This window comes from Nipponia nippon, unplaced genomic scaffold (assembly GCF_047370975.1).
Source record: "Nipponia nippon isolate SJK-2023a ecotype South Korea unplaced genomic scaffold, ASM4737097v1 scaffold_4, whole genome shotgun sequence".
Taxonomy (NCBI): Eukaryota; Metazoa; Chordata; class Aves; order Pelecaniformes; family Threskiornithidae; genus Nipponia; species Nipponia nippon.
Genome location: NW_028262358.1, coordinates 35,707,922 through 35,730,252, shown reverse-complemented (window position 1 = coordinate 35,730,252; position 22,331 = coordinate 35,707,922). Strand labels below are relative to the sequence as shown.

The 22,331-nt window shown below is 40.0% G+C and overlaps 1 protein-coding gene across 5 annotated transcripts in view; it reads left to right on the top strand.

Moving 5' to 3' along the window:
• LTBP1 (latent transforming growth factor beta binding protein 1) overlaps window positions 1–22,331 on the top strand; it is a 210,468-nt gene that overhangs the window by 14,874 nt on the left and 173,263 nt on the right. For all 5 annotated transcript variants that reach the window (XM_087776963.1, XM_087776965.1, XM_087776964.1 and 2 more), the window contains exon 3: window positions 1,134–1,422. In XM_087776963.1, coding sequence (XP_087633089.1) covers window positions 1,134–1,422 — 289 coding nt within the window. The remainder of the gene's footprint in view (window positions 1–1,133; window positions 1,423–22,331) is intronic.

The window sequence follows — 22,331 nt, the reverse complement described above, 5'->3', positions numbered from 1 at the left end:
TTAATTAGAATTATATTTTACTGATAAATTTTATCCTCTGGATAAGAGAATTAATTTGTTTTACCATCTTTATGCTATTTTAACATTTTCTAAATACAATAGCATTGTAAGTTTAAGCATCCAAAATAAATCCTCAAATTAGACATACCTTTGCAGTATTATGTATACAGATGATCAGCAACTGCTTTTGCTTTTTTTCACTTTTTTGGTGGGATTTGCTTCTTCTCAAAGCTTCTTGCTTGTTCAGAACGGAATTGATTCTGTGTTAACTAGGTCCACAAGCTGGGTGTCGATTCTAGGCTGATTATTCAGACTCCCTCTATAGTCAGTGGACAGAGCGACACAAACAGTGTAATGAATCCTATCTGAAGGCAGGTAGCTGAAAGTGAATTGTCTTTTGAAGAATCTGATCCCTTTTCACTGGTGGTATAAAGAATGTATAGAAGCTAGTTCAGGATAATCACAAGCACCTGTCTGTTTCTTCAAAGCATGCAACCCCTAGCTGTAGCTATGTCTTTGTAGCAGCAGTTTATGCATCTCCTTTTTTATGTTATTACAGTGATAATATCGGAGGGAATTTCATTTGGGCTTTAGAGGGGGAAGGGTTGAATAATTTCATGCTTCTCTGCATCATTTTTGTCATCTATAAAGTGACTGTAAGGATTCCTTCTAGGTACCTACAGAGGATCTGTGATTTTTAAATAGCAATAGAATGAATCCAAGCCTGGATCAGTAGTAAAATTCTGTAATCTGCATAATATTATTTCATTGGATGCAGTTTGGTTGTTAAAGTATCAGGAGGGAGGATGCAGGGAAGGAGAGTATAAAAGGCCACTAAGAGGAAGATTTGAAATAATGCTATATTTCTTGATTTAACTTGCGCATTTCCTCTTTTTTGGTTCACCAGCATTTTACTTTTTGAAGTTGTTCAAATGTTGTGCATGTCTTGCGTAGGAAAGCAGTAAAAGCTATACCAACTTACATACTATCTTGTGGAGCTTAGCCATGTTGCTCTCTCCTACTCCAATTAACATCAGCAATTAACGTCTTTTTTTTTTTTTATTGTGGGGAGGATTTGCATTTTCTTTCATGCTTTGTTTCACGGGTACTTATTTTAAAATGTCTTTTCTTAGCTAACTGTGCACCACCATGCCAAAATGGAGGGATGTGCCTGCGACCTCAACTTTGTGTGTGTAAACCAGGAACAAAAGGTAATTCCTGTGAGGATACAGTCATTCAAGACACCTCTTCCACTGGAGGCCGGAGCCCTGTTGTTCCCCCATGGCCCATACCCCAGCAGGCTGCCCAGCAGACCTTCTCTCAGAAAGTGCAGGTCCCACCGAAGGCTGGCCCTATGACTCAGAGGGCATTCACCATCAAGCAGAAGCCTCCTGTTGGGTTACCTCAGCAAATGCAACCACAGTAAGTGCTTTCTTTGCTTTCAAAGAAGTCCAGTATGTTAGATTTATAAAACATTGTTCCTTGCAAGTGTTTTCAAATACTTGGAAACTTACACAAATTTTTTTTTAAGAGGTTTTTATTTTAACTCTCAGACTTCAGTGGATTTTTAAACTTCTATTACTTATGAGCCAGATTTCCTCACCTGAACAGAATATCCCTTAATATCAGTCAACTTTATTTTCCTTAGAGTGACAATGCTGTACTAATTTCAGAAGAGTTATTCTTAATTTACACTAGTGACTTTTTGCGTTTAGCCTAGAACAGAGTCTGGCATGGAATTTCAACACCTCACATAACTGAAAAGAGGAAGATTTGGTGCTTGTGTTGCATTATGGTTTCTTTCTTCTATTTGCATTATGTTTTCTCTTTTAAAATAAGTGTGTATGACTTCAGTACAATGGATACTTCTGCTCACTTGCGTTTGAGGTTCAGGATTGTATCTGCCTGTCATAGGTACCAAGGAAACACCCTCTTGTTTGAGAATTTTTTTCTCTGCCTCTTTAGTGGCTGGTGACTTAGCCAGACTTTGATATTGGTTTCATTAGTTTAAATACTTCAAGCGAGTCTGAAATTTCTCCAATTCTAATGTTGTTTTTACTAATGTGTCTGACCTTAACTTGTTTCAGGGCTGCATTTGATATGGGGGGAGGATGGTGCACAGGAGGGTGGCAATGAGATTGAATGTGGACAGTTTCAGGTGTCTGCAGCAACTACTGTCCTTCCAGTTTCAGGTGAAGTCAGTGACAGAAAGTGGTTCTGTCCTATAACAGTTGTTGCTTTTGGTTAGCTGTAAGCAGGGTGCAGTCTGTCTTGCTTCTAGCTTCCAGAGCAAGATAATCAGGACTGGGAAATAAACTGTGTTTTCCTGTGCCCAAAACTATAAAAATGAACCCAGAAGGGCTGTGTGTGATTATAGAAGTCTGCACCTGAGTAGTTATATGCTCCTTACAACAAAGTACATCCTGCCAGCCCTCTCCAAAGCTGCATCTGAGAATAGAGATCACTGGGCACTGCCAATGACATTTAATGTTTTCTGGTAATGTCTTTATCATTTTCATTCCTCCTGAACCCTTCCAATTCCTTTTACTGTTGTCCTAGTTCATCTAATTGTGGAGCCACAAGTAAAACTGGGTTCATACATGTCTTGTGTAATAGGAAGAGGAATTTGCCTGAATTCCCTTGGAATTCTAAACCCTAAGCCAGTATGCTCTTTGAGGAAAAGTAGAAGGTGGGGCAGAGTGGGCTTTAGGAACAATGCATCCACAGTCTTAAAGGACAGAGAAATTGCTACCCAATTTTAATGTTTTATAGTACTCTGAGCCCAGTTTCATTCCTACCAGTGAAGCAAGGGTTATTGAAGTGACTAATATGAAGGGGGAAATTACTGGTAAAATCAGCAGGCTTTTTTTGTGCTCCCTCCCATTCAGACCAGCAGGACTGCTAATCCTCAGCACCTGGCTTCTCTGCTTAGCCTCACAAAGTGTTATAGCAAATCAGTACAAAGAGGCCAGACAATTCCTGTCTTATCAGTACTAATTCCTGTAGAGTGTACTGTGTGTCTTTTTCTTTCTTTCTTCCTCCCCACAGAAGCATTCTCAAGGAATTCTTCTTCCTGTTGTGAGAAAGGCCAGTTGTCCAAATTGGGTAGTGAAATATATTTCAAAAAAGGAAAAGAAAAAAAAAAAAAGAATGGGGTTCATTCTCGCCTGGAAAAAAAAAATCTGTCTTCTTCCAAGCACTCTGAAACTGTGCTTAGAAGGCTCGTGGATGCCTCTAGAGAAAACTTATTTTCCATTATTCCTGGAATAATGTCATGCTTCACCAAAATCCCTGTTCTTGCTTGCATGAGACAACCTCCCAGATGTAGAGGAAGCAACTTCAGACTAACAAAACCAGTCATCTGCTATCCAAAGTGCCTCTGCATGCTTCCATAAGCAGTGTTAACCCAGGTGGGCTTTGTTGTTCATGTGACCCTTCTCAACCTAAGGATTTTCTCCTAGATGTAGAGACCTTTTCAGGTAGATAGGACTGTTAGTCTTTGAGATCACATGAAGATAAATCTATTTCAGCCAGCTTAATAATAGAGTGGGAAGATGGAAAACTGAGTCTTTGAAGTCATGAGAAAGCCAGCCTACAACCTTGGCAGGAGCCAGACATGGGAGCATGAGATGGAGAGGGAATGGGCTGTTTCACAAACCAAAGCAGTCGTATGAAGTGCAGCAGGACGAGGTGGGTGTTTAGATACAACTGTTGAAATGAGTGCTAGCAGTAGTTCTGGTGTAGACTATTAGGACAATTTACGGGCCTGAAAGGTCCTTCTGAGGTCAGGTCTCTACCATTGGTGGAGAGCAAATGGGATAGTTCCTGCTTCAGTTCTTCTTTGAATGTCTTGTGATCTCGTGTGTTATGTGAGGCTCCCTAGGTATTTTTGGAATGGCTTTTTTCTGTTCCCACTCCTAGAAACTTAGGGAAGGCTATCGCAGGAGTGGAATCATCCATTGTCAGTGCAGCTGGTATGCTGATCTGGACGCTCTGCTATGCAGAGCTGTCAAGGACTGGTGAGATTCAGGGCAGAGCCCAACCTAGAACACCAAAATAAGCTCCTAGAGGAGGCTTGTCTCTACAGCGCTTCTGTTTTGCCATCCTCTGTCAATTTTTTTCCGTTTTGTATATGAACGCAACCTTTCCAACTTCAGTCATTGAGATGTGTTCTTGCATGTTTTCTTAGGGTCATGGTGGCAATGATATTTAGAGAAGCAGGGAATTCATTTATTTCTTCCCAGAAATCTTTTTTTGAAGAATATGGTGCTGAACAGAAGGAAAACTGGAGAGCGATTAATTTCCTGGAATATCCTGGATTTAGACCACAGGCACTTAGCACTAGCAAAGTCTGTCATAGCCCTGGGCTGAAGATGGATATTATCAGGTACAAGGTCTCATCTCAGAAGAATGTTAGCAGAAGATGTAGATGGCTGTAATTGAAAACAAGTGGTGTCTCAGAAACAAAAATCTGCTTCTTATTGGAACCTGTTGGGAATTCTGATCTCAATAACAGACATGCTTTGTGGTCCTGAATTCCTGTGATAGCTCTCCAGTAACTCTGGGTGTCCCTTTCACATCTCATTCTCTCACTTGTTGGCAACAGTGTAGCTCAAACAGCTTGATTTTCTGCATGTACCAGCTGTGCGAGCAAAATTTTTTTTTTTAAAAGGAACTTTCTAGTACAGTTTTGGAAATGGTCACCAGAAGGAGTTACAGGATCAACCAGCTGGAGCTCAATAATACACTGAAGTGTCACAGCATTGCTCCTTCAGCCTCTTTTGGACGCAGTTGATGAAATTTGAAAGTTTGCTTTTGTGTTGGGCAAAGCAAAGCTCATCAAAGGAGAGGTAGATGCACAGACTTTAGGTGACAGATATGGACTTACTGGTATGTCTGCACCTAGAAATGGTTTCTAAGAGGTCCCCTCTGAACCTGTATTCCTGGATCACTGGGTCTAGTCCCATGCTATTACAGGCAGGCATATCACCTACTAATTTTAGTGAACCTATCAACCTGTGTCTTAAAACTGTTTCTTCCTTCTGTTCAAGGATGTAGTATTTTTTCCAATAGTTCCCCAATTTTTACTAATTGATGTGAGATTAGTGTGAATTTAGATGGAAAAAAAAAATGAGAGAACTGGGCATGCTGTTTTGACCCTACTGAAATCAGCAATGTAACGCAATCAGTTGTAACTGAAAATGGAATATATTCTTTATATAATCTATAATTGTAAGTTATAGATTTACCTATCTATGTAAAATAATCTGTAAACTGACTTTGTGTTGTACAAATTCTTTGCTGAGGTTTACTGCAAAATATAAGAGACCTCTCTTTTAGCTCTTTCCTGTCCTGCATACTGGTTCATTTTTGTATCTTTGACGGTATATAATTTAGTTTTTAGAACATGGGGTTCTAAGATGCGTTGACTGACCAGGTGATGGTTTAAAAAAAGAGGAGAGAAATGTTTTTTGATGGTTAATAGCTAGTGTGAGAGTAAATATTTCTGGATGACATCCATTTTCATCATCATTATGACAGATTTTTGTACTAAAGATGTACAGAGCAAGTGAAACTTCACTACTTCTTAGTTAGAAGAGCCCTACACTTGAACTTAACTGTGAGGTCTGTTTAAAAATACTTTATGGAGGCTCTTTGTGATGGAAGATTGGGTTTCTGTCCAAAAAGACCTTAACTTTTTTTTTTTAAAGGAAACTTTTGTAAGGAAAGCAAGGACTTAGGGGTAGTGTTGGTGTTAGAAAAATTTAGGTTGGAAGTAGAGGCAATCTGGTCCAACCTTCTGCTTAAAGTGGGATCACCTGTAAGAGGTTGCTCGGTGCTTTGTGCGGTTGAGCTTTGAAGATTTTCAAGGCTGCAAGGCTGGAGATCTCACAATATCTTTGGGCTCCTGTTGCAGTGTTTGACCACCCTCAGAAAAAAAAAAATTCTTCTTATCTGGTTGAAATTTTCATTGTTGCACATTGATTGTTACCCTTTGTCTTTTTGCTGTATGTCTCTAAGAAGTCTGGGTCAGTCGTCTGGCTCAGTCTTCTCTATATATTCTCAAGAAGCAATTGTAGGTTGCAGTATCATCCCCTTGAGCTGCCTTTGCTTGGAGCTGAACAAACTCGCTTCCCTCAGTCTCTCCCCGTATGCTGTGTGCTCCAGCCCCTGACAGTCTCGGTGGCCCCCTGCTGGACTCGCTCCACTGTGGCACTGTCTGTCTTGATTTGGGGAGACCATAACTGGACACAGTACTCGAGATGCAGTCTGACAAGTGCCGGACAGAGGGAATAATCATTCCTTTGACCTGCTTGGCTCTGCTGTTGCTAATGCAGCCCAATATATGATTGGCATTCTTCACGTGGGGGCACGCTGCTGACTCAGTTTCAGCTTGTCCACCAGGACCCCCAGATCACTTTTTGCAGGGCTGCTTCCCAGCTATTTCAGTGCCAAACCTGCACGGTTGCACAGAGTTGCTGTATGTGAGATACAGGACTTTGTGTTTGCCTTTGAACTTTGTGAGCCCATTTCTCCAGCCTGTCAAAATCCCTCAGCCCTTCAGTGTAACAACCACTCCTCCAAATTGGAATTGTCTGTATAATTGCTGAGACTGCATTTTTCCCCTTCTCTGGGTCATTAATAAACTTGTTGAACAATATTGGTCCCAATACTGATCTCTAAGGAAAGCAGATAGTTACCCACTTAACCTCCTGTGAGTTGGATTTTGTATCACCAAATGCCACCTATTCAGCCAGGCAGTTTTTGCACCCACTTTATAATCCAGTTATTCGTATTTCACCTGTTTTTTTACGTAAGGAGACAACTTTGTCAAATGCCTTGCTAAAGTCCAGGTTAAAAAGATTCATCATGTTCCTTTCATGCGCTGAGCTAGTCATCTCATCATAGAAGTCAAACAAAATCCAAGCAAACAAAACAAAAAAACCTGTAATCCAAGCTAAAACTAGAAAGTCTGTGATGACTTCTTAACTTCTGAAAGTTGTAGTTCAGTTGTTTTCATTCTCTGTTGGTGATACTCTTTCCCTTCAAAGCTAGGAACTTGTATCATACGCTGCCTTCTTTCTTCAGGAGTGGAGACCATCTCTTCTCTTGGGCTACACAGGGGAGCTGGAAGCAACTGAACTATAATTCCAGTGATGGTATCTTGGAAAATTAATATTTTTTATTCTAGGCAAAATATTCCATATTAATATTCTTAAATCTGATTTTTTGCGGTTCTTGGTGCAAGTTGGGGTTTAATCTGTGTTCTGAGGCACATGGATGTATGCGTGCTCAGGGCTGATGCACCTAAGCACGTACTTGAGGATATTGAGTGTATAGAGGAGTCTGAAGAAATCCTCGTTTGAGTGAGCCATGACTACACTGTTAAGATACAAACACAGACCATTACCTTGGACTTCAGAGCTTTTGTCTGTAAGTCATGGGCTACTAGGTTCTGCCCTCCTAGAAACTGGTGCCATGGCTGTTTGATTTATTCTAAGAAAAGAACATCTAAATCCTGTGAGCTTTTATCAGCACCATGTGCTTTGCAACATCAGGATGTTACTGCTTCTCAGGCTTCAAAATTTAACTCCAGTGGTCAGAGGTGAGGTTTTTGCAGCAGTTCTTCAGCCCACTGGTTTGTATCAGAGAGGTGGAAAACTGGCAGTCTGTCTGCAGTGTTAAGCTGATGACGGTATCCCTTCAGTGTAGTCTTCTAACATGTAATGAACTCATGGTGTACTTGTTACAGGTTCACTAATGCAAGGTGGCTCCAGGAAGAATCAGGAAAGTTAATTTTGCATTGTGAGCTATTTGGGGTGGATTCTGAGGTGCCTTTGCACAATGCTTTTAACAAGAGACCTGCTGCAAGGAACTGTTGTGTACCCTATTATCCCTCATGTTGTTGATTTCTTCCTGATTGACTTGAAAACCATTTATTCAGGGCAGTTATCCATATTGTCCTGTAAGGCACTTTCCTTTTGAGAATGTCAATGTAGCCTTGCCTCCCACAATCGCAGGAAATTGAACACACTCCACAAGGTAAACTCAACTTTTTAATTTACTTGCCATCAAGTTATTTGCTTTGAGTGGTACTGGAATATGTTCATGCTAATGTATGTTAATAATAGCAAAATAGAGACATAACAATTTAGACATACTCCACGTGTGTAGAAATCATTGCCTCTGCTTTTGAGGAACTGCTTTTCAGGAAAGTAGATTACTTCTAAAACTATACCGATGCTTTCAGCTTAGTTGAAAAGAGGATTGATTGTAAGCCACCATTTCAAACCATAGTGTTTTAATTTTTTTTTTCTAGCTTAAAAAAACATGTTCCTGGCCATCCATTGTTTGCATGGAGATGTGTAGTGATGGCTTTAATGAGGAGTTTTCAGTGTTATTTGTTACTGTGTTGTGAACTGGTATGTTTTCTTCCATTGTGGCTTTTCCAGGGTTTTTTTGGTTTTTTTTATGTTTGTTTGTTTTTTGTTTTTTAAATTGTACTACTATTGAAACTTTTACCATTTATCATCAAGGAATTATTTCAGGAGATGTTGGGAAACAATCAGAAGAACTTTACTTCTTTCCAGTGGCTTGCTGGGGACTGAGGGAGCACAGGTTTTCATGGATAGCATGACAGTGTGTTCTCAGTTTTAGAAAGGAGTATTTGTATTGTTAAAACTTGGTTTGACATAACGCTGTTGTCATGTGGCAGAAAGTCTTTCTAGGCATTCAGAACATTTACTTCTAAAAAAGGGTTGCTGTATTAGCAAATGTTTGTGATACCAAAACAACTATGCAACAATTTTATACTTGACTGAGACTTTTTACCCAAACAGGTAAAAGTAACCCACTCAGGTTAAAGTTAGTTCCTCTAAGCAAATTACTGTGTGACAGTAGTGATTATAGGATGTGGCTGAAATAAAAACAACATTGCAAGTAGCCATGTCACTTGGAGCATGTATGATCAATAAGCTAATGGAAATAATTTTCATGTCATTTTCATTCCCCCCCCTCTTTAGAGCCGTGGGAATAGATCTCAGTAGATTGATCTGGAAAACTAATGTCTATTGTGAAAATACATCTGCACCTTTAACTTCCAAAGGAAGAAAACCAAAGTAAGAATAGGGTTTATTACTGATTTGGGGTATAGAAATATGATATAACAGTATTCTGTCTTTAGAAAAACCTAGGTGTTTTTGTTTAGTGTTGTAATGATCGCTGAACCAGGGACATTTTCCTTTGTTTTAGATACGTTGAACTTGGAGAAAAGGCTTACTGTTTGTAGATGTGTCTGCCTTTGGTCTTTGTATCAGAAATCTTGTTTAATATTTCATCTTCAGCCCTTTAAAAATAAAATTAGCTGCAACTATTAGCTGATTTGTATGTCCAAAGTATTAGTATAACTTTTGGTATTGTCTTAACATTCCCAGTCTATATTGAGAATTCATTCTTAATAACCTTATTATATAGATAACAAAGATCCAAAGAGCCCCTCTTCAGGGGATTTACTTAGCAGATAACTAGATGCTTCAAGAATCTTCATTCAGAGAATGATGTGGGCTGGCCTTCAACAAAGGCAGATGTATTTTCAGGATTCAGCCTGTTTGATTAATTACAAATGCCTTATTGATTCCTCATCTATGAAGAGCCTGTTCTGCTCATGATTTAGGAACCCCGAGAGACATATACTTCATCTCCAGTAAACTTATTTTCTTCTTCAGTGCTAGAGTCTGAATACTTCACTGAGAAGCAGACTTTTTCCTATTGAGAAGCGGTTTCCACTTTACCTAAGCTCCATAAGGGTTACATATGACATGTATCCTTGTACTTTGACAAATTCCTCCCAGGAATCCAAAATTATTGTTTTACACAATGTCTACTCAGTCGCTAATCTAACCACTAACAAGGAGATTTATTACTCGTGTCTTCTTATGTTGAAGTTTGGGTGTTATTTTTCATCAGTATCTGGTGAGCGACACGTGTGGGGATTTTTTTGTTTTGTTTTGTTTTTTTGTATGACTGGATTTAAGACATGAGTGTAAATGGTGAAGAACACTGGGCAGTTGGAGAAAGCTGGATCTTCCTCTGATGCTGTTGTTCAAATATTGAGCCTTTGTAACCAGCCAGTAGTCTATTAGAGGGACTCTGCAGTAAATCCTTGTCAATTTCCTTCTTTAGCAAACTTTTGCTGAATTATCTCATAGGGCCTTAGAGAGAGGTGTTGACTAATTTGAAGTGTCTAGCCCAGATAGCACTGTATGTGAAGATAAGTCTGCTAGTGTGCTCAGAAGTTATATAGGCAATTGAATCGTGACTACTTGACTTTGTAAAGCAACTTCCTACACTAAGCAAAGGACCTACTCTTATTCAGAAAGGACTCTTTACATGTAGTATGTTAGGAAAATAAATACGTCCAGGCTAATGGCTCACTGAAGCTTTGTAATTATTGAAGAGAATTTCTCCATGCTGGAAAACAAAAAGAAGCATTGTTTCTGCTGTTAAGACATGGAATTTCCAGGACAAAGGAAGTATTTGCAATAAACCAGCCTTCATTGCGGCCCTGTTTTGTTACTAATGCAATCTATAGCTTTAAACATATCTCCTCCAGACATGTGTACAGGGGAAAAAATATTTTCTAATAGGCTTTATCTATTGTAATAATTTTTTTTTAGCTTAAAGTACTTTCTATACAGAAAACTGATGCTGCAGCTGAGGACAGACTTTATTAAAGCCCATAGCACCACTGGAGGATATTAAAAGGAATTCCTTGTCAGTTTGGATGCTATGATAAATGATCTTTCAAGCTTGCCAGGGATTTTATAAGCAGTTTAAAACTGGTTTAAAGGAAAATACTGCTTTTGGATATTCTGTGCATTGGCTTTGTGTTTTCTGGTTTATTAAAAAGACAATTGAAGGTGCAATTCTGCACATTCTATGTCAGGGAAATGAGTTTCAAAGGCAAGATAGTCTGTTAAAAGGAGATAGACAATACTACTACATACTATTATGTCATTGGGCAGTAGGTGGCAAGCTTTGCTTTTTCTTCTACTTAGGGTTTATTTTCATATTGCAGAATGTCAGAATTTTGAAAAGGGTGGTTTGAATTCACTGGAATATGTCATTTATTGGCAGCACATTTTTTTGAATCATCTATTTTGTTCATTGTGCATAATTCTCTCTCTACTGAATGCTGAAGTGAAGCCCCTCTTCCTCAAATGACAGAGGGACACAAATCAATGCATGTGAGCTCTGTTGTATTCTCTTACGGCTTCAGTAGGCAGATTACTAATACACAAATTAAAAACAAATGAGTTGCAGCCGCAGTCAATCCCTATTTGGGACCCTCCTGTTCAACTTTTATTGTGGAGCACAGTACAGTTGGGGGGAGCAGCCACAACACCCTCTTTAAACACAACATTTTCCCAAAATGGGACTTACACTTCTAGCTTTGTAACTAATAACTGAAAAGGAAAAATAACAGAATGTTTATTTTGCCTGTCTCCTGGTGTGTTGTGCCCCATCTTGTGTCCCAGTCTGTCTGTTCCTGCCTTCCCCCCCACTTCCCCCATGAATTGCTAGTCTGGTATAGCTCTCCTCACAAACCCAGCCTGCTCTGCTGATGTGTAGGGTCAGGCACGGGGACAGTAAAGCAGCAACAAATTGCCTAGCTAAAACTAAGGGTGTGTAGAAAGGGCAATGCTTGAGTGCTTGTCCTTAGGCACTTTCTGTTGTGGGTGATTGTTAATACCCTTTCTCTGCTCAGACTTCTTGAGTAGAGCCAATCACCTGACATCCGATGAATTAGCAGCCAGCTGTATATCTGTACCAAGGATACAGGGGGCACAGCACCTCTCCGCCCGTGCAGTTCCTCTCAGCTGTTGTCCGGCTTAGACATCCTCAACTGTTCCCCAGAACACATTTTTACCTGTTAGCTAAGTTAATTCTTTGTTGAGTTTCCTCACAGTGAGTGAGAGTTCTTCTTGCTTTGCTATTAAAGTTTTTTTTCTGGATTAAAAAAATGACACTCCTCTCATTCTCTCTCACTCTGTCCTGCATGTACTTTATAATAATTGTTCTGAGGAAGATCAGTTATCTTGGATCTTCTTGATCCCAAACTTAAACATATTAATATTGATAGCTATTTAATTATGTCATCCTAGAAATTCTAAAACTGTAATTAACATTTTTTTTTCTTACTGTGGCAGGGCATTCCGCACAGGGGTCTCCTTATGTAAATAGAGGCTGCATATGAGTTTACATTTTCACTGCTGAGGCTTTGTGTCCTCACACCTAATGAAGGTCAGAAGCATTTTGGGACTAGTAGTGCGGTTCTCAGCTGTCAGTTGAGGGCATGGTTAACTTAATTGCTGCAGCAGCGCTAGGCATACGTAAAGGATCTTTGGCATCAACTATTGGTAAGCTGAGACCAGTGTTTTGAGATTCTGATACTGCAGCTATTCTCACTTCTGTAGTCTTTGGCAGTGCTATTGATGTATGTGCGCTAGAACAAAAACTGGTTCAAAGGTAGTTACTCATCTCTTTGTGCTGCCAGGCACTGAGTCAGCCCTCAAGAACACCTCTATTCATCATTCTAGGGGAATGTAGTCATCGGGCTGAAGGAGCTGAAGTCACTGTTTAGTTGAAATGACTGGTCTCCCTCAGGACTGGGATCATTTGTGTTGGCGGAGAACATGGAGATGACTTTGATGACAATGATATCAGTCTCAGTCCTGGTGTCCTTTTTGAGCAGTGCTGGTGCACACTTCAGTGCTAGTCCATAAGCTAACAGATAATTTGTAGTTACCCCTGTTGGATTGAGTATTCTTGCTGTTAATTGGGTTCTAACAGACCTGGGCCTAAAGACCATGGCTTACTTAAGGTGGTGTCAGAGGTAGGAAAACATTAATTTATTACAAAATAGGCTAGTCATTTGATACTATTGTGAGCTAACAGGATCCGAGAAGTGGGCAGATTGTTGTGGCAAACTGCCTTGAGGGAAGCCTTGGGTGTTTTGGTGGACAAAGTCCAGTCTGCTGTTACGACTTGTTTATAAGACCTTTTGGATGTGAACATTTGTGATTTTTACCACACCTGTTTTGATTGAAATCTTTGGGGCTGCAAGTATCCACTTTACTTGGGTTGAGACTTCAGCAGAGACTTCTTTCAATGGACTGGAGCTAGATAGCATCTGGCCACGTCAAGTGCTGTGCATATGCAGTGAACTCTCAGCAGTACGTTGACTTCTATCCACCAGAAAAGTAGAGATATCTTGGAAAGAATTTTGAAAATATGAAGTATTGCCATTGCACTGCCACACAAGACATTCATGAGATTCAGCTGCGGTGTCCTATACTTTGGATTATTGAAGTTCCTGAAATGACGCAGCCTACCTTTGCTTGAACATCTCGTTTTATCCACATCTGACCTATCACCTAGTGAAGGTTTCACAAACAGGTGTTAGAGGATGTTCAGTGTTTTCATTAGTATCTTTGACAGGAAAAGGATTCTCAGAAATAGAATCTCCTTTTGATACAGAGGCTTAAATTATATGTAGCCAACTGGGATCTGAAGCCAGCCAGAGCTTATTCCAGACAGGAGGAGGAAGCTAATCTGTGTGATGGCAACAGCCAGTTGGCTTATGGTTTTATGAGGCTAAGTAACACCACTTGCCTGAGTAAAGCTTTGGTGCAAGAAAAGGGTGGTCAGTGTTGGAGTAATATTGGGGAAATTGTTGCCTGTCTCTACTATTGTACAATTTCCTCTACTAATCCCATCTTTAATGTGATGGAAGGATCAACTAAATATGTGTAGGAGAGTCCTCCACTCCCTCTCCTATCATTCAGCTATAACTCAGCTATGTTAGGAAGCCAACACAGACAACCCTCATTACAGTGAGAGATAAAACAACTTGGTCAAGATTCTGGTCAGTCTCTAAGAGCTCACTGTGTTTGATTCACCTCTCCAGGCACTGTGCTTGGATTGTAACAAACTGTATCAAAAACATGTTCCACATCAACAGTAAGGCAAGTAAAACCCATTGTTTTTGGATGAAAGTTACTGTATTCTTCGTTGAATTCTTTTGTGCCCAGAGTACTACATAATAGACAGGTGTGGAATCTTGCTTAACTTTTAGAAGTTTTGGGTGAGAATTATCTGGTCTAATGACCTGTGGTGTTGACTGACTGACTGTTCTGTCACCTTCTCTGTCCTTCAATTTGAAACATATCATGAGAATCCCTCATAGAGAAAGGCATACGAACCTTTCTAAGCTCCTTCATGATGAACACAGATGGGAAGAACTAACCGAGACTTTGTTCTCTGGCCTTTTCTTCTCTGTGTGTTCCTTTAATATGTTGCTTAATTGGTTCTCAAGGCTTTTGGACAGTTTTTCAGCTCATTAACTTTTTTTCAGCTAGCTTCCATTTTATGTTCATTCTCCTGTTCTGAAACTATGAACTGCTGTAGTGAATCTTTGATTTTTGTTCCCCCTTCAAGGATGTTAACTCTAAGTAAGTTTTACTCACTCTTGCAGCGTCTCTTCAGTGGTAACATTTGAATTGGATCCTGTACACAGGTTAGGCCAAAACAAGATTTTATTCTTTTCTTCTAGGTTCCTGATGAGCTGATCCATGAAGATGATGTTGATTGCATCTAAAAATTTTGTTTTACTGTTTTGCTGTTGTTTGGGGGTAATTGAAATTACATATTATTATTGTTTCCTGTCTTTGTAGCTTCAGTGATATGGTAGCTGTTACCATCTTAGGCAGCCAGTAATATAGTCCTAATGCTGTTTCCTCTACTTTGCATGGAAATTACAGTTCGCAGAGATGCTCTGTTAATGATTGATATGGTTAATTTGCTGATTTAACTTGAGAGGCTACTCTTTGAGAAGTAGCATCACTCCTCCACCAGGTGGTCTGTTTCATATCCAGGATATTCCTTGGATTTTTCCCAATCCTGCCATTGGTTTTCCTTTCCCAAGGTAGGAATGATTCCTTCCTAATGGTCATTCTTTCTCCATTCTATTTCTTGAACTTGTAATGTTTCATGTAGAAGCACAGATACTTCTGGTTTGGTTGCCTACTCTGTTAAAAAGCATACTGTTTAAAAAGCATACAGTTTGTTCTCTTTCTCACTGTTACCTGTTTAAGTGTTACCAGCTTTTGCTTTCTTCTTTACTTGAGCGTGCTGCCTTTGCTAAGAGTGACTGCATCATTCAGAGCTGTATACGTTCTTTCCCAGTCTCCAATTTAAAAATTCTTCTACGATATTTGTAAGTGCCGTTCAACCTAGTTCCATTAAGCTTTAAATGGGGTTGTGTCTTCCATAGAGCTTTCTGTGTTCCAGTTTCTGACAACTCTGAAGTCCCCTATGTTTATACCATTTTCTGAGCCATGCACTGGAACTGTTGACCTCTCTGGCACCTTGTTTGTGCAAACTGTTAGCAAAAAGTATGAAGTTTTATAGCATGAGACAAATGCGCTGTCATTTGGTACTTCCACAAAATCACAGAATGGTTTAGGTTGGAAGGGAACTTTAAAAATCATCTAGTCCCACCGCCCAGCCATGGGCAGGGACATCTTTCACTAGACCAGGTTGCTCAAAGCCCCATCCAACCTGGCCTTGAACACTTCCAGGGATGGGGCATCCACAGCTTCTCTGGGCAACCTGTTCCAGTGCCCCACCACCCTCATAGTGAAGAATTTCTTCCTTACGTCCCTCTTTCAGTTTAAAACCATTGCCCCTTGTCTTTTCAATAGTTAAGGTTGTGATAACACAGAAAAACTAAATACCTTTATATAATATACGCGATTCCAAAATATTTTTATAACACAAAGAATGCTAAGTTCTTAAGAATTAGTCTAATTAAAGTTGTGGTACAGGAAACAGTCAACCAAGATCTAAACTTGCAGTCTGTAGGCAGTACTCTTGTCTTTACATCAGCTTCACAGTTAGAAAATTTACAATCTTAATACTTTTTTTTTTTTTAAATCTCACTGTGATTCCACACACCCCCAGGATGCTTCTCAACTACTTTCTGAACCACACTCCCAGATCACCTTGAAGCAAAGCTAATACTTTTGTAATCATCTTCAGTGATAACCTCTGGACAGCAATATCTAAGTCTACAATCCCTTTAGCTTTAAGTACTTTTTAAAGCGCTTTTAGAATGTGACAATTTTGGGGAGCATAAAGTTAGACTGACTTACCTTTGTATGGGTTTTACACTGGGAGAGCTCTTTCCTTGGACCATTTTACATTTATAGCCTGTATATGCTTCTGGAAAAGGTAGCAATTAGATGTAAACCCTGTACAATTGATGGATACTCTGATCTTAATTACTACTTTGATATAGATTCTGTTCTGATTTCTGCATGGTGGAGAAGGTTGGTTGTAGAACTGATGCCGCTGTCAAATTAATAATTATGGTGAAGCAGAAATATATTTATATATTTATTTACTGGAGCAAAAGCTCTGGTGTCTCTCTTGCTTCCTGCACTAGAACCTCGAAGCTCTAAAGTGGAGGACAACTGCTGGTCACCACAGTCCCAGCTGTTCCTCCTTACTGCTTTGAGCAGCTTTTGTTGTTCTTATATAATGCCTGTTTGGGAATTCCAGCTGTTGCACACATGCAGATCCTTAACAAGAAGCCAACTCCCCCTCATCCCCCCTTTCACTATTCCAGCAGCTTTTCACCACAGGGTATGTTTTGCATCCTGAAGTATTTTCCTTCTGTTGCACCCTGGAGGGCTGTATCTATAAATTTTTTTTTTGATGGACTATTTAGGAATCCAGTGAATTCCTAAATTGGATTGTCTTTTGATGTGCTTCTGGAAGTGAGATGAGAAAGAGATGTAACCCGCAGCTGTACACTCAGAACATTTCTAGTGGGAATTCAGGTGATGAAGATTGAAGAGAATGAGGTTGTAAAAGGAAAAAGAGGTGTATAATTCAGTGGAGGGTTTTTTGGTTTTGTTGGGGTTTTTTGGTTTTTTTTTGTTTGGTTGGGTTTTTTTGTGTTTTTTTGTTTGTTTTGGGTTGGGTTTTTTTTTTTTTTTTTTGCTAATGTTTCCCCCTCTTTCCTCCCATTCATTGCCAAATTCTGCTATTATTGGAAGAGTAGAGGGGGAACTGCTAATTCTGTGTGCAGTGCTCCTGGTAAGGAGATCATTCGGGGGTGACTCCAGAGCAGTCAGTCTGTCAGGCCTTTCTGTAATAGCTAGTCTGTTCAGAGGGATGGCATGTCACCCCCTTTCCAGGTTCCTGCTGGAGAAGGGAGACACGCACACCTCCTAGCTTCCTATTCCTATAGCTGGGATGCCATTTTTTCGGAGGGAGCAGGTTTTACTTCTGGCTGCTTTGGCTGGTCAAGGTTCAATGGTTTATTTAAAAATCTTTTTGCCCTGTAAATACGCAATTATTGTCCTGCGTCTACTCCGTATATTTCCATGATTTGGAAGTGAAAGCAGCCAAACCCCAATGTTATCACTTGCTGGATACATCAGAAGATTAACAACACTCATCATACCCTGGTCCTGTTTAATATCTTTATCAATGATCTGGATGAGGGGATTGAGTGCACCCTCAGTAAGTTTGCAGATGACACCAAGATGGGTGGAAGTGTCGATCTGCTGGAGGGCAGGAAGGCTCTACAGAGGGATCTGGACAGGCTGGATCGATGGGCCGAGGCCAATTGTATGAGATTCAACAAGGCTCAGTGCCAGGTCCTGCACTTGGGTCACAACAACCCCATGCAACGCCACAGACTTGGGGAAGAGTGGCTGGAGAGCTGCCTGGCAGAAAGGGACCTGGGGCTGCTGGTTGACAGCCAGCTGAACATGAGCCAGCAGTGTGCTCAGGTGGCCAAGAAGGCCAATGGCATCCTGGCCTGTATCAGGAATAGTGTGGCCAGCAGGACCAGGGAAGTGATCGTGCCCCTGTACTCGGCATTGGTGAGGCCGCACCTCGAGTACTGTGTTCAGTTTTGGGCCCCTCACTACAAGAAGGACATCAAGGGGCTGGAGCGCGTCCAGAGGAGGGCAACGAAGTTGGTGAAGGGTCTAGAGCACAAGTCTTATGAGGAGCGGCTGAGGGAGCTGGGGTTGTTTAGTCTGGAGAAAAGGAGGCTGAGGAGACACCTCATTGCTCTCTACAACTACCTGAAAGGAGGTTGTAGCGAGGTGGGGGTTGGTCTCTTCTCCCTAGTAACAAGCGATAGACAAGAGGAAATGGCCTCAAGCTGCGCCAGGGAAGGTTTAGATTGGATATTAGGAAAACCTTCTTCACCAAAAGGGTAGCCAGGCATTGGAATAGGCTGCCCAGGGAAGTGGTTGAGTCCCCATCCCTGGAGGTATTTAAAAGACGGGTAGATGTGTTGCTTAGGGACATGGTTTAGTGGTGGACTTGGCAGTGCTAGGTTAATGGTTGGACTCGATGATCTTAAGGGTCTTTTCCAACCTTAACGATTCTATGATAGGTCTTAAAAGAAGAGGACATAGGCAGTTTTTTCATAGTCTTCCTGCCATTTTGCCTTCACGCACTTAACACATCTGTGGAGAACTGTTTTGGGTGGATATTGCCATTTCTTCTTGAGTGCTATGCTATTAGTGCTCTTAACTCCACCTGCATGTGGAGTCCTTCAATCAAGTGAGAGGAAAGTCCTGGCTTCACTGTTATGAATGCAGCTTTTCCTGAAATGTTTGCATGTTTTATGGCAAAGCTCCTTTTGGACATGTCATAGGGGTTAATCTTCAGCCTACTGGATTCTCTGGTGGAATATGAAGTGAAACAGGGTAACTGCATAAACACTATATAGATTCTGTACAGACTGCTTTAACTTTATCCAAAGGTGAGATAGAGCGAGGCCTGCTAAGTGCGGATGGAGACCTAAAGTCCTTTAATTTACACACCATCCAGGTTGCTCTGTACAGGGTAGAGCTGCTAGCAGGATGTTGTCGTGTTGTCATGTCACATGAACTGCAGCTGCTTTTTCTACATGACACGTAGTCTTTTCATAGCAGGATGAGATGTTATAGCTGCTGTCTACTTAGTTGATATTTAATTGTGTTGTCATTGTTGAAAATGAAACAAATTATTTATAAAAATGACCTGGGGGAGGTCTGGTGACTGATTCTTTTACTCATCCTCTCTTTCACTGTGGGAAGTCTGTTCCTCTCTCTTGGAGCTCCTCTTTCATTCCTACTACTTGCAGTGTGTATTTAGCCTGTAGGATCCTTGCACTGTAATTTCTGCCTTGCTGTCTGTTTTTGAAGTGTTTCACGTGGCAAGATTGGAATCCTGGTTCACATATCTAAGGCTTACCTTTTTCGTAGTATTATTACTAGTAATATAGTGTGAATGTATTATCTGCTATTTGTTTGCATTTTAACACTACCTATTTGTCTTTTAAAAAGTTTAAAACAGCAGCCACTATTAATTATTGTACTTTTTTTGTAAATGGTTTCACGTAGCTTTTTCTGAGAACAGACATTTGTAAGTTATTCATAGTAAACAAGGTTGTTCTAAGAAACGATAGAGCTTACAATTGTTTAAAAAGTAGCTATGGAAACTAGCAGATGATTCTCAATTTAAAATGAGCATTCTTTGCTTTCATTGGCTGTGCTCCCTTCATGAAAACGTCATGCTTCATAGGCACTCTACAACATTTTCAATTAATTTAATTTTCTTTAAATAGGCAAAATATTCATCCTCGTTAAGATATGTTAGAGTTTTAAAACATAAAGCTGCTCTTTGCTTGTTTTTTTCTGTTTTTCTTTGGGGGGGTGTTTTGTTTTGGTTTGTTGTGGGTTTTGGTTTTTTTTTTTGCTTGTTTTTTTTGTTGTTGTTTTTGTTGGTTTTTTTGTTGTTGTTGTTATGCGATCATAAAAAGAATCTTTTTTCTCTTCCAAGCTGGAAATGCTAAAATCCACTCCTTTTCAAGTCTGGCAAAAGAAAGTTTCCTTCTTGAAACAAGACCAAGTATGCCAAGTTTCAGCTTTAGTCTTTTAAGCCGAAAGATTCTTCTCAGCAAATGTTACAAAACATGTCCTGAACGCTGTGAGAGTTGTGTACCTGGGCTTTGAGGTGCAGAGTTTAGTAGGCATAACTTTCAGTTTGTTAGATTCCACTGTAGACAATGCATCTCTAACACAAAAGGTTACACATTGCCATTTTACTTAGATCATGGCATTTAAAAAAATACTTGAATAGTCTGTTATTTTCTCTTTAAAGAGAAAAAGGGGAGGGGAGATTCCTCCGGCCTAAAAGAATGAAACCAGAGAGGCAATAAAAGCTGGTGATTGCTACACATTTCTTTCTATTCAGTCTTTGGTGGCTGTACTGTTGTAGATACAAAATTCTGTGGGAAGGCTTGTTAAATGTTTCTCTTCCCACAAGTACAGTTCAGAGGCAAAGTTCCTTTTTGATGCTGAGGGGAGTAGATGATAAGCTCTGTGCATAATAGTTGTCAAGTTGCTTCACCTATTGAACTTGGTATGGATTTACTAAGTTTGCATCTCTTGATAATATTCACGAAGTTCTAAAATACCAGTGACTCATATCGGAAGTAGTTGCTATTCTGATTCAACATTCTCCTGGTACACAGAATATAATGCAGTTATAGTAATTGAAAATAGTTTGAAAACTTTCCTACCTGTATGGAAAACAGTATGCGTGTGTTCTTAAAATCTTTAGCTTCTTAACATGATAGTGCTTGCTAGAAAAGACTTACTTTTAGAGACTTTCAGCATGCTTGGCACAAGCTTTCAGAATGACTTTTTCAGCTGTACCCTTAAACACATGCTGTGGGGAGCCATAGCTGGTTTTGACTGTGGTTATGTAACTCAGGTAAATAATTAGTGTCAGATTCAGTTAAACTATGAATTGCAGTGATTGTCTTCTGAAAACATATAATTTTAATTGTAAAACTTGTTACAGAGAATTGACGAAGTAATATGGGCCTATGTTATAAAATTCAAGTGTCAGCTCTTGGCTTTTCTGTTGCTTCCTGCTTCTCTTCCTCCCATCCCTCCTATGTTATTGGGGGGAAAAAACAAACCAAACCAAAAAAACCCTATCCTGTATAGTTTAAGTCAGTTGTGATTGTTGTGCAGTATGTGTAATGTAATTGTTTTCTAATGGATTTAAGATTTGGTAAAATGAAATGATCGCAGTTTGCATGCAGTTCTGTGTGTGTCAGTTTCATACAAAATGTTTTGGCATTCGTAGCAGCTGTAGTTAAGAACTCAGTGATCAGTAGGCAGGAAAAATAGTTATGGCTGGAAATGCAGCCCAAATTTTACCCTTTAGTATATTGTTTTGAAATATTGCTCCTTTTTATCATTATGCATTATTTCACAATTCATAATAAAGCACTTGGAACGGCGAAACTGCAGAGCCTCATACAGTACAGAGCGGCGCTAGGAACTACAGCAGCTCATGCAGTAAGCTACAGAACAGAGAATGCAAAAAAAATTTAAAGGTACTTTTAAAGTTAAAATATTCTCAACATCCTGCTGATTAACTTTAATTTTAGTAGGATATCGCTGCGTGCCCTGTACATCTGAAATTGGGTATTATTTTTCAGGTGCTTGTGGGTTTTTGTCTTCAGTTCTGTCAAGGAAGATACTTGGGATGTTTCTTAGCTAAGTGTTAAGTGCATTTGTGCTGCATCAGGGGTTAAGCTGAACTGGAAAAAAGCTGCTCTTTAAGAACAAATATGCACAGGAGGTATTATTTTGGTGTAACTAGATTGTTTTAATTGTGAAAACAAGCCTCTCTACTATACCAGTTTCTATCTCCACGTATGTAGAAGTCTGTTTATGAGAAAAAGCTCCTTATAAGCTAAGAAGCAGCAGGCTGTAAGGATTATAAAAGGCCTGCCAGTCAGTTCTGCTCATCACCATCCTAGGCCCGATAACATAGTCATACTGTGGCTCCTGTGTGGGGGCTTTTTTCTTTTCTTTTTTTTTTTTCCTCTTCCAACCTTTTGTCTCATCCCCCCCCCCTCCCATTTGTTCAGTTGTGGAGTTAATATTGGCAGCAGAGGATCATCATCTGCCTACTAATAGTATCAGTACAGTCACCTGTCATCCTCCTGAGCAGGGGTACTTGGGCAAACTATCTCTGTGGGTAGGATACTCACTGTATCTCCCCATTGCTGATTGTTACAGAAAGGGAGTGGAGTGTTAACACCAATCCAACTTTATATATCTCCCCTGGAAGGCAGGCTGCAGATTTAGAAAGCACCTATGGATGATTCAGCCATTTCCTGCAGAAGAACAGGAACCGATCTCAAGATGGCGGGCTGCCTGGCCAACAAGTACCAA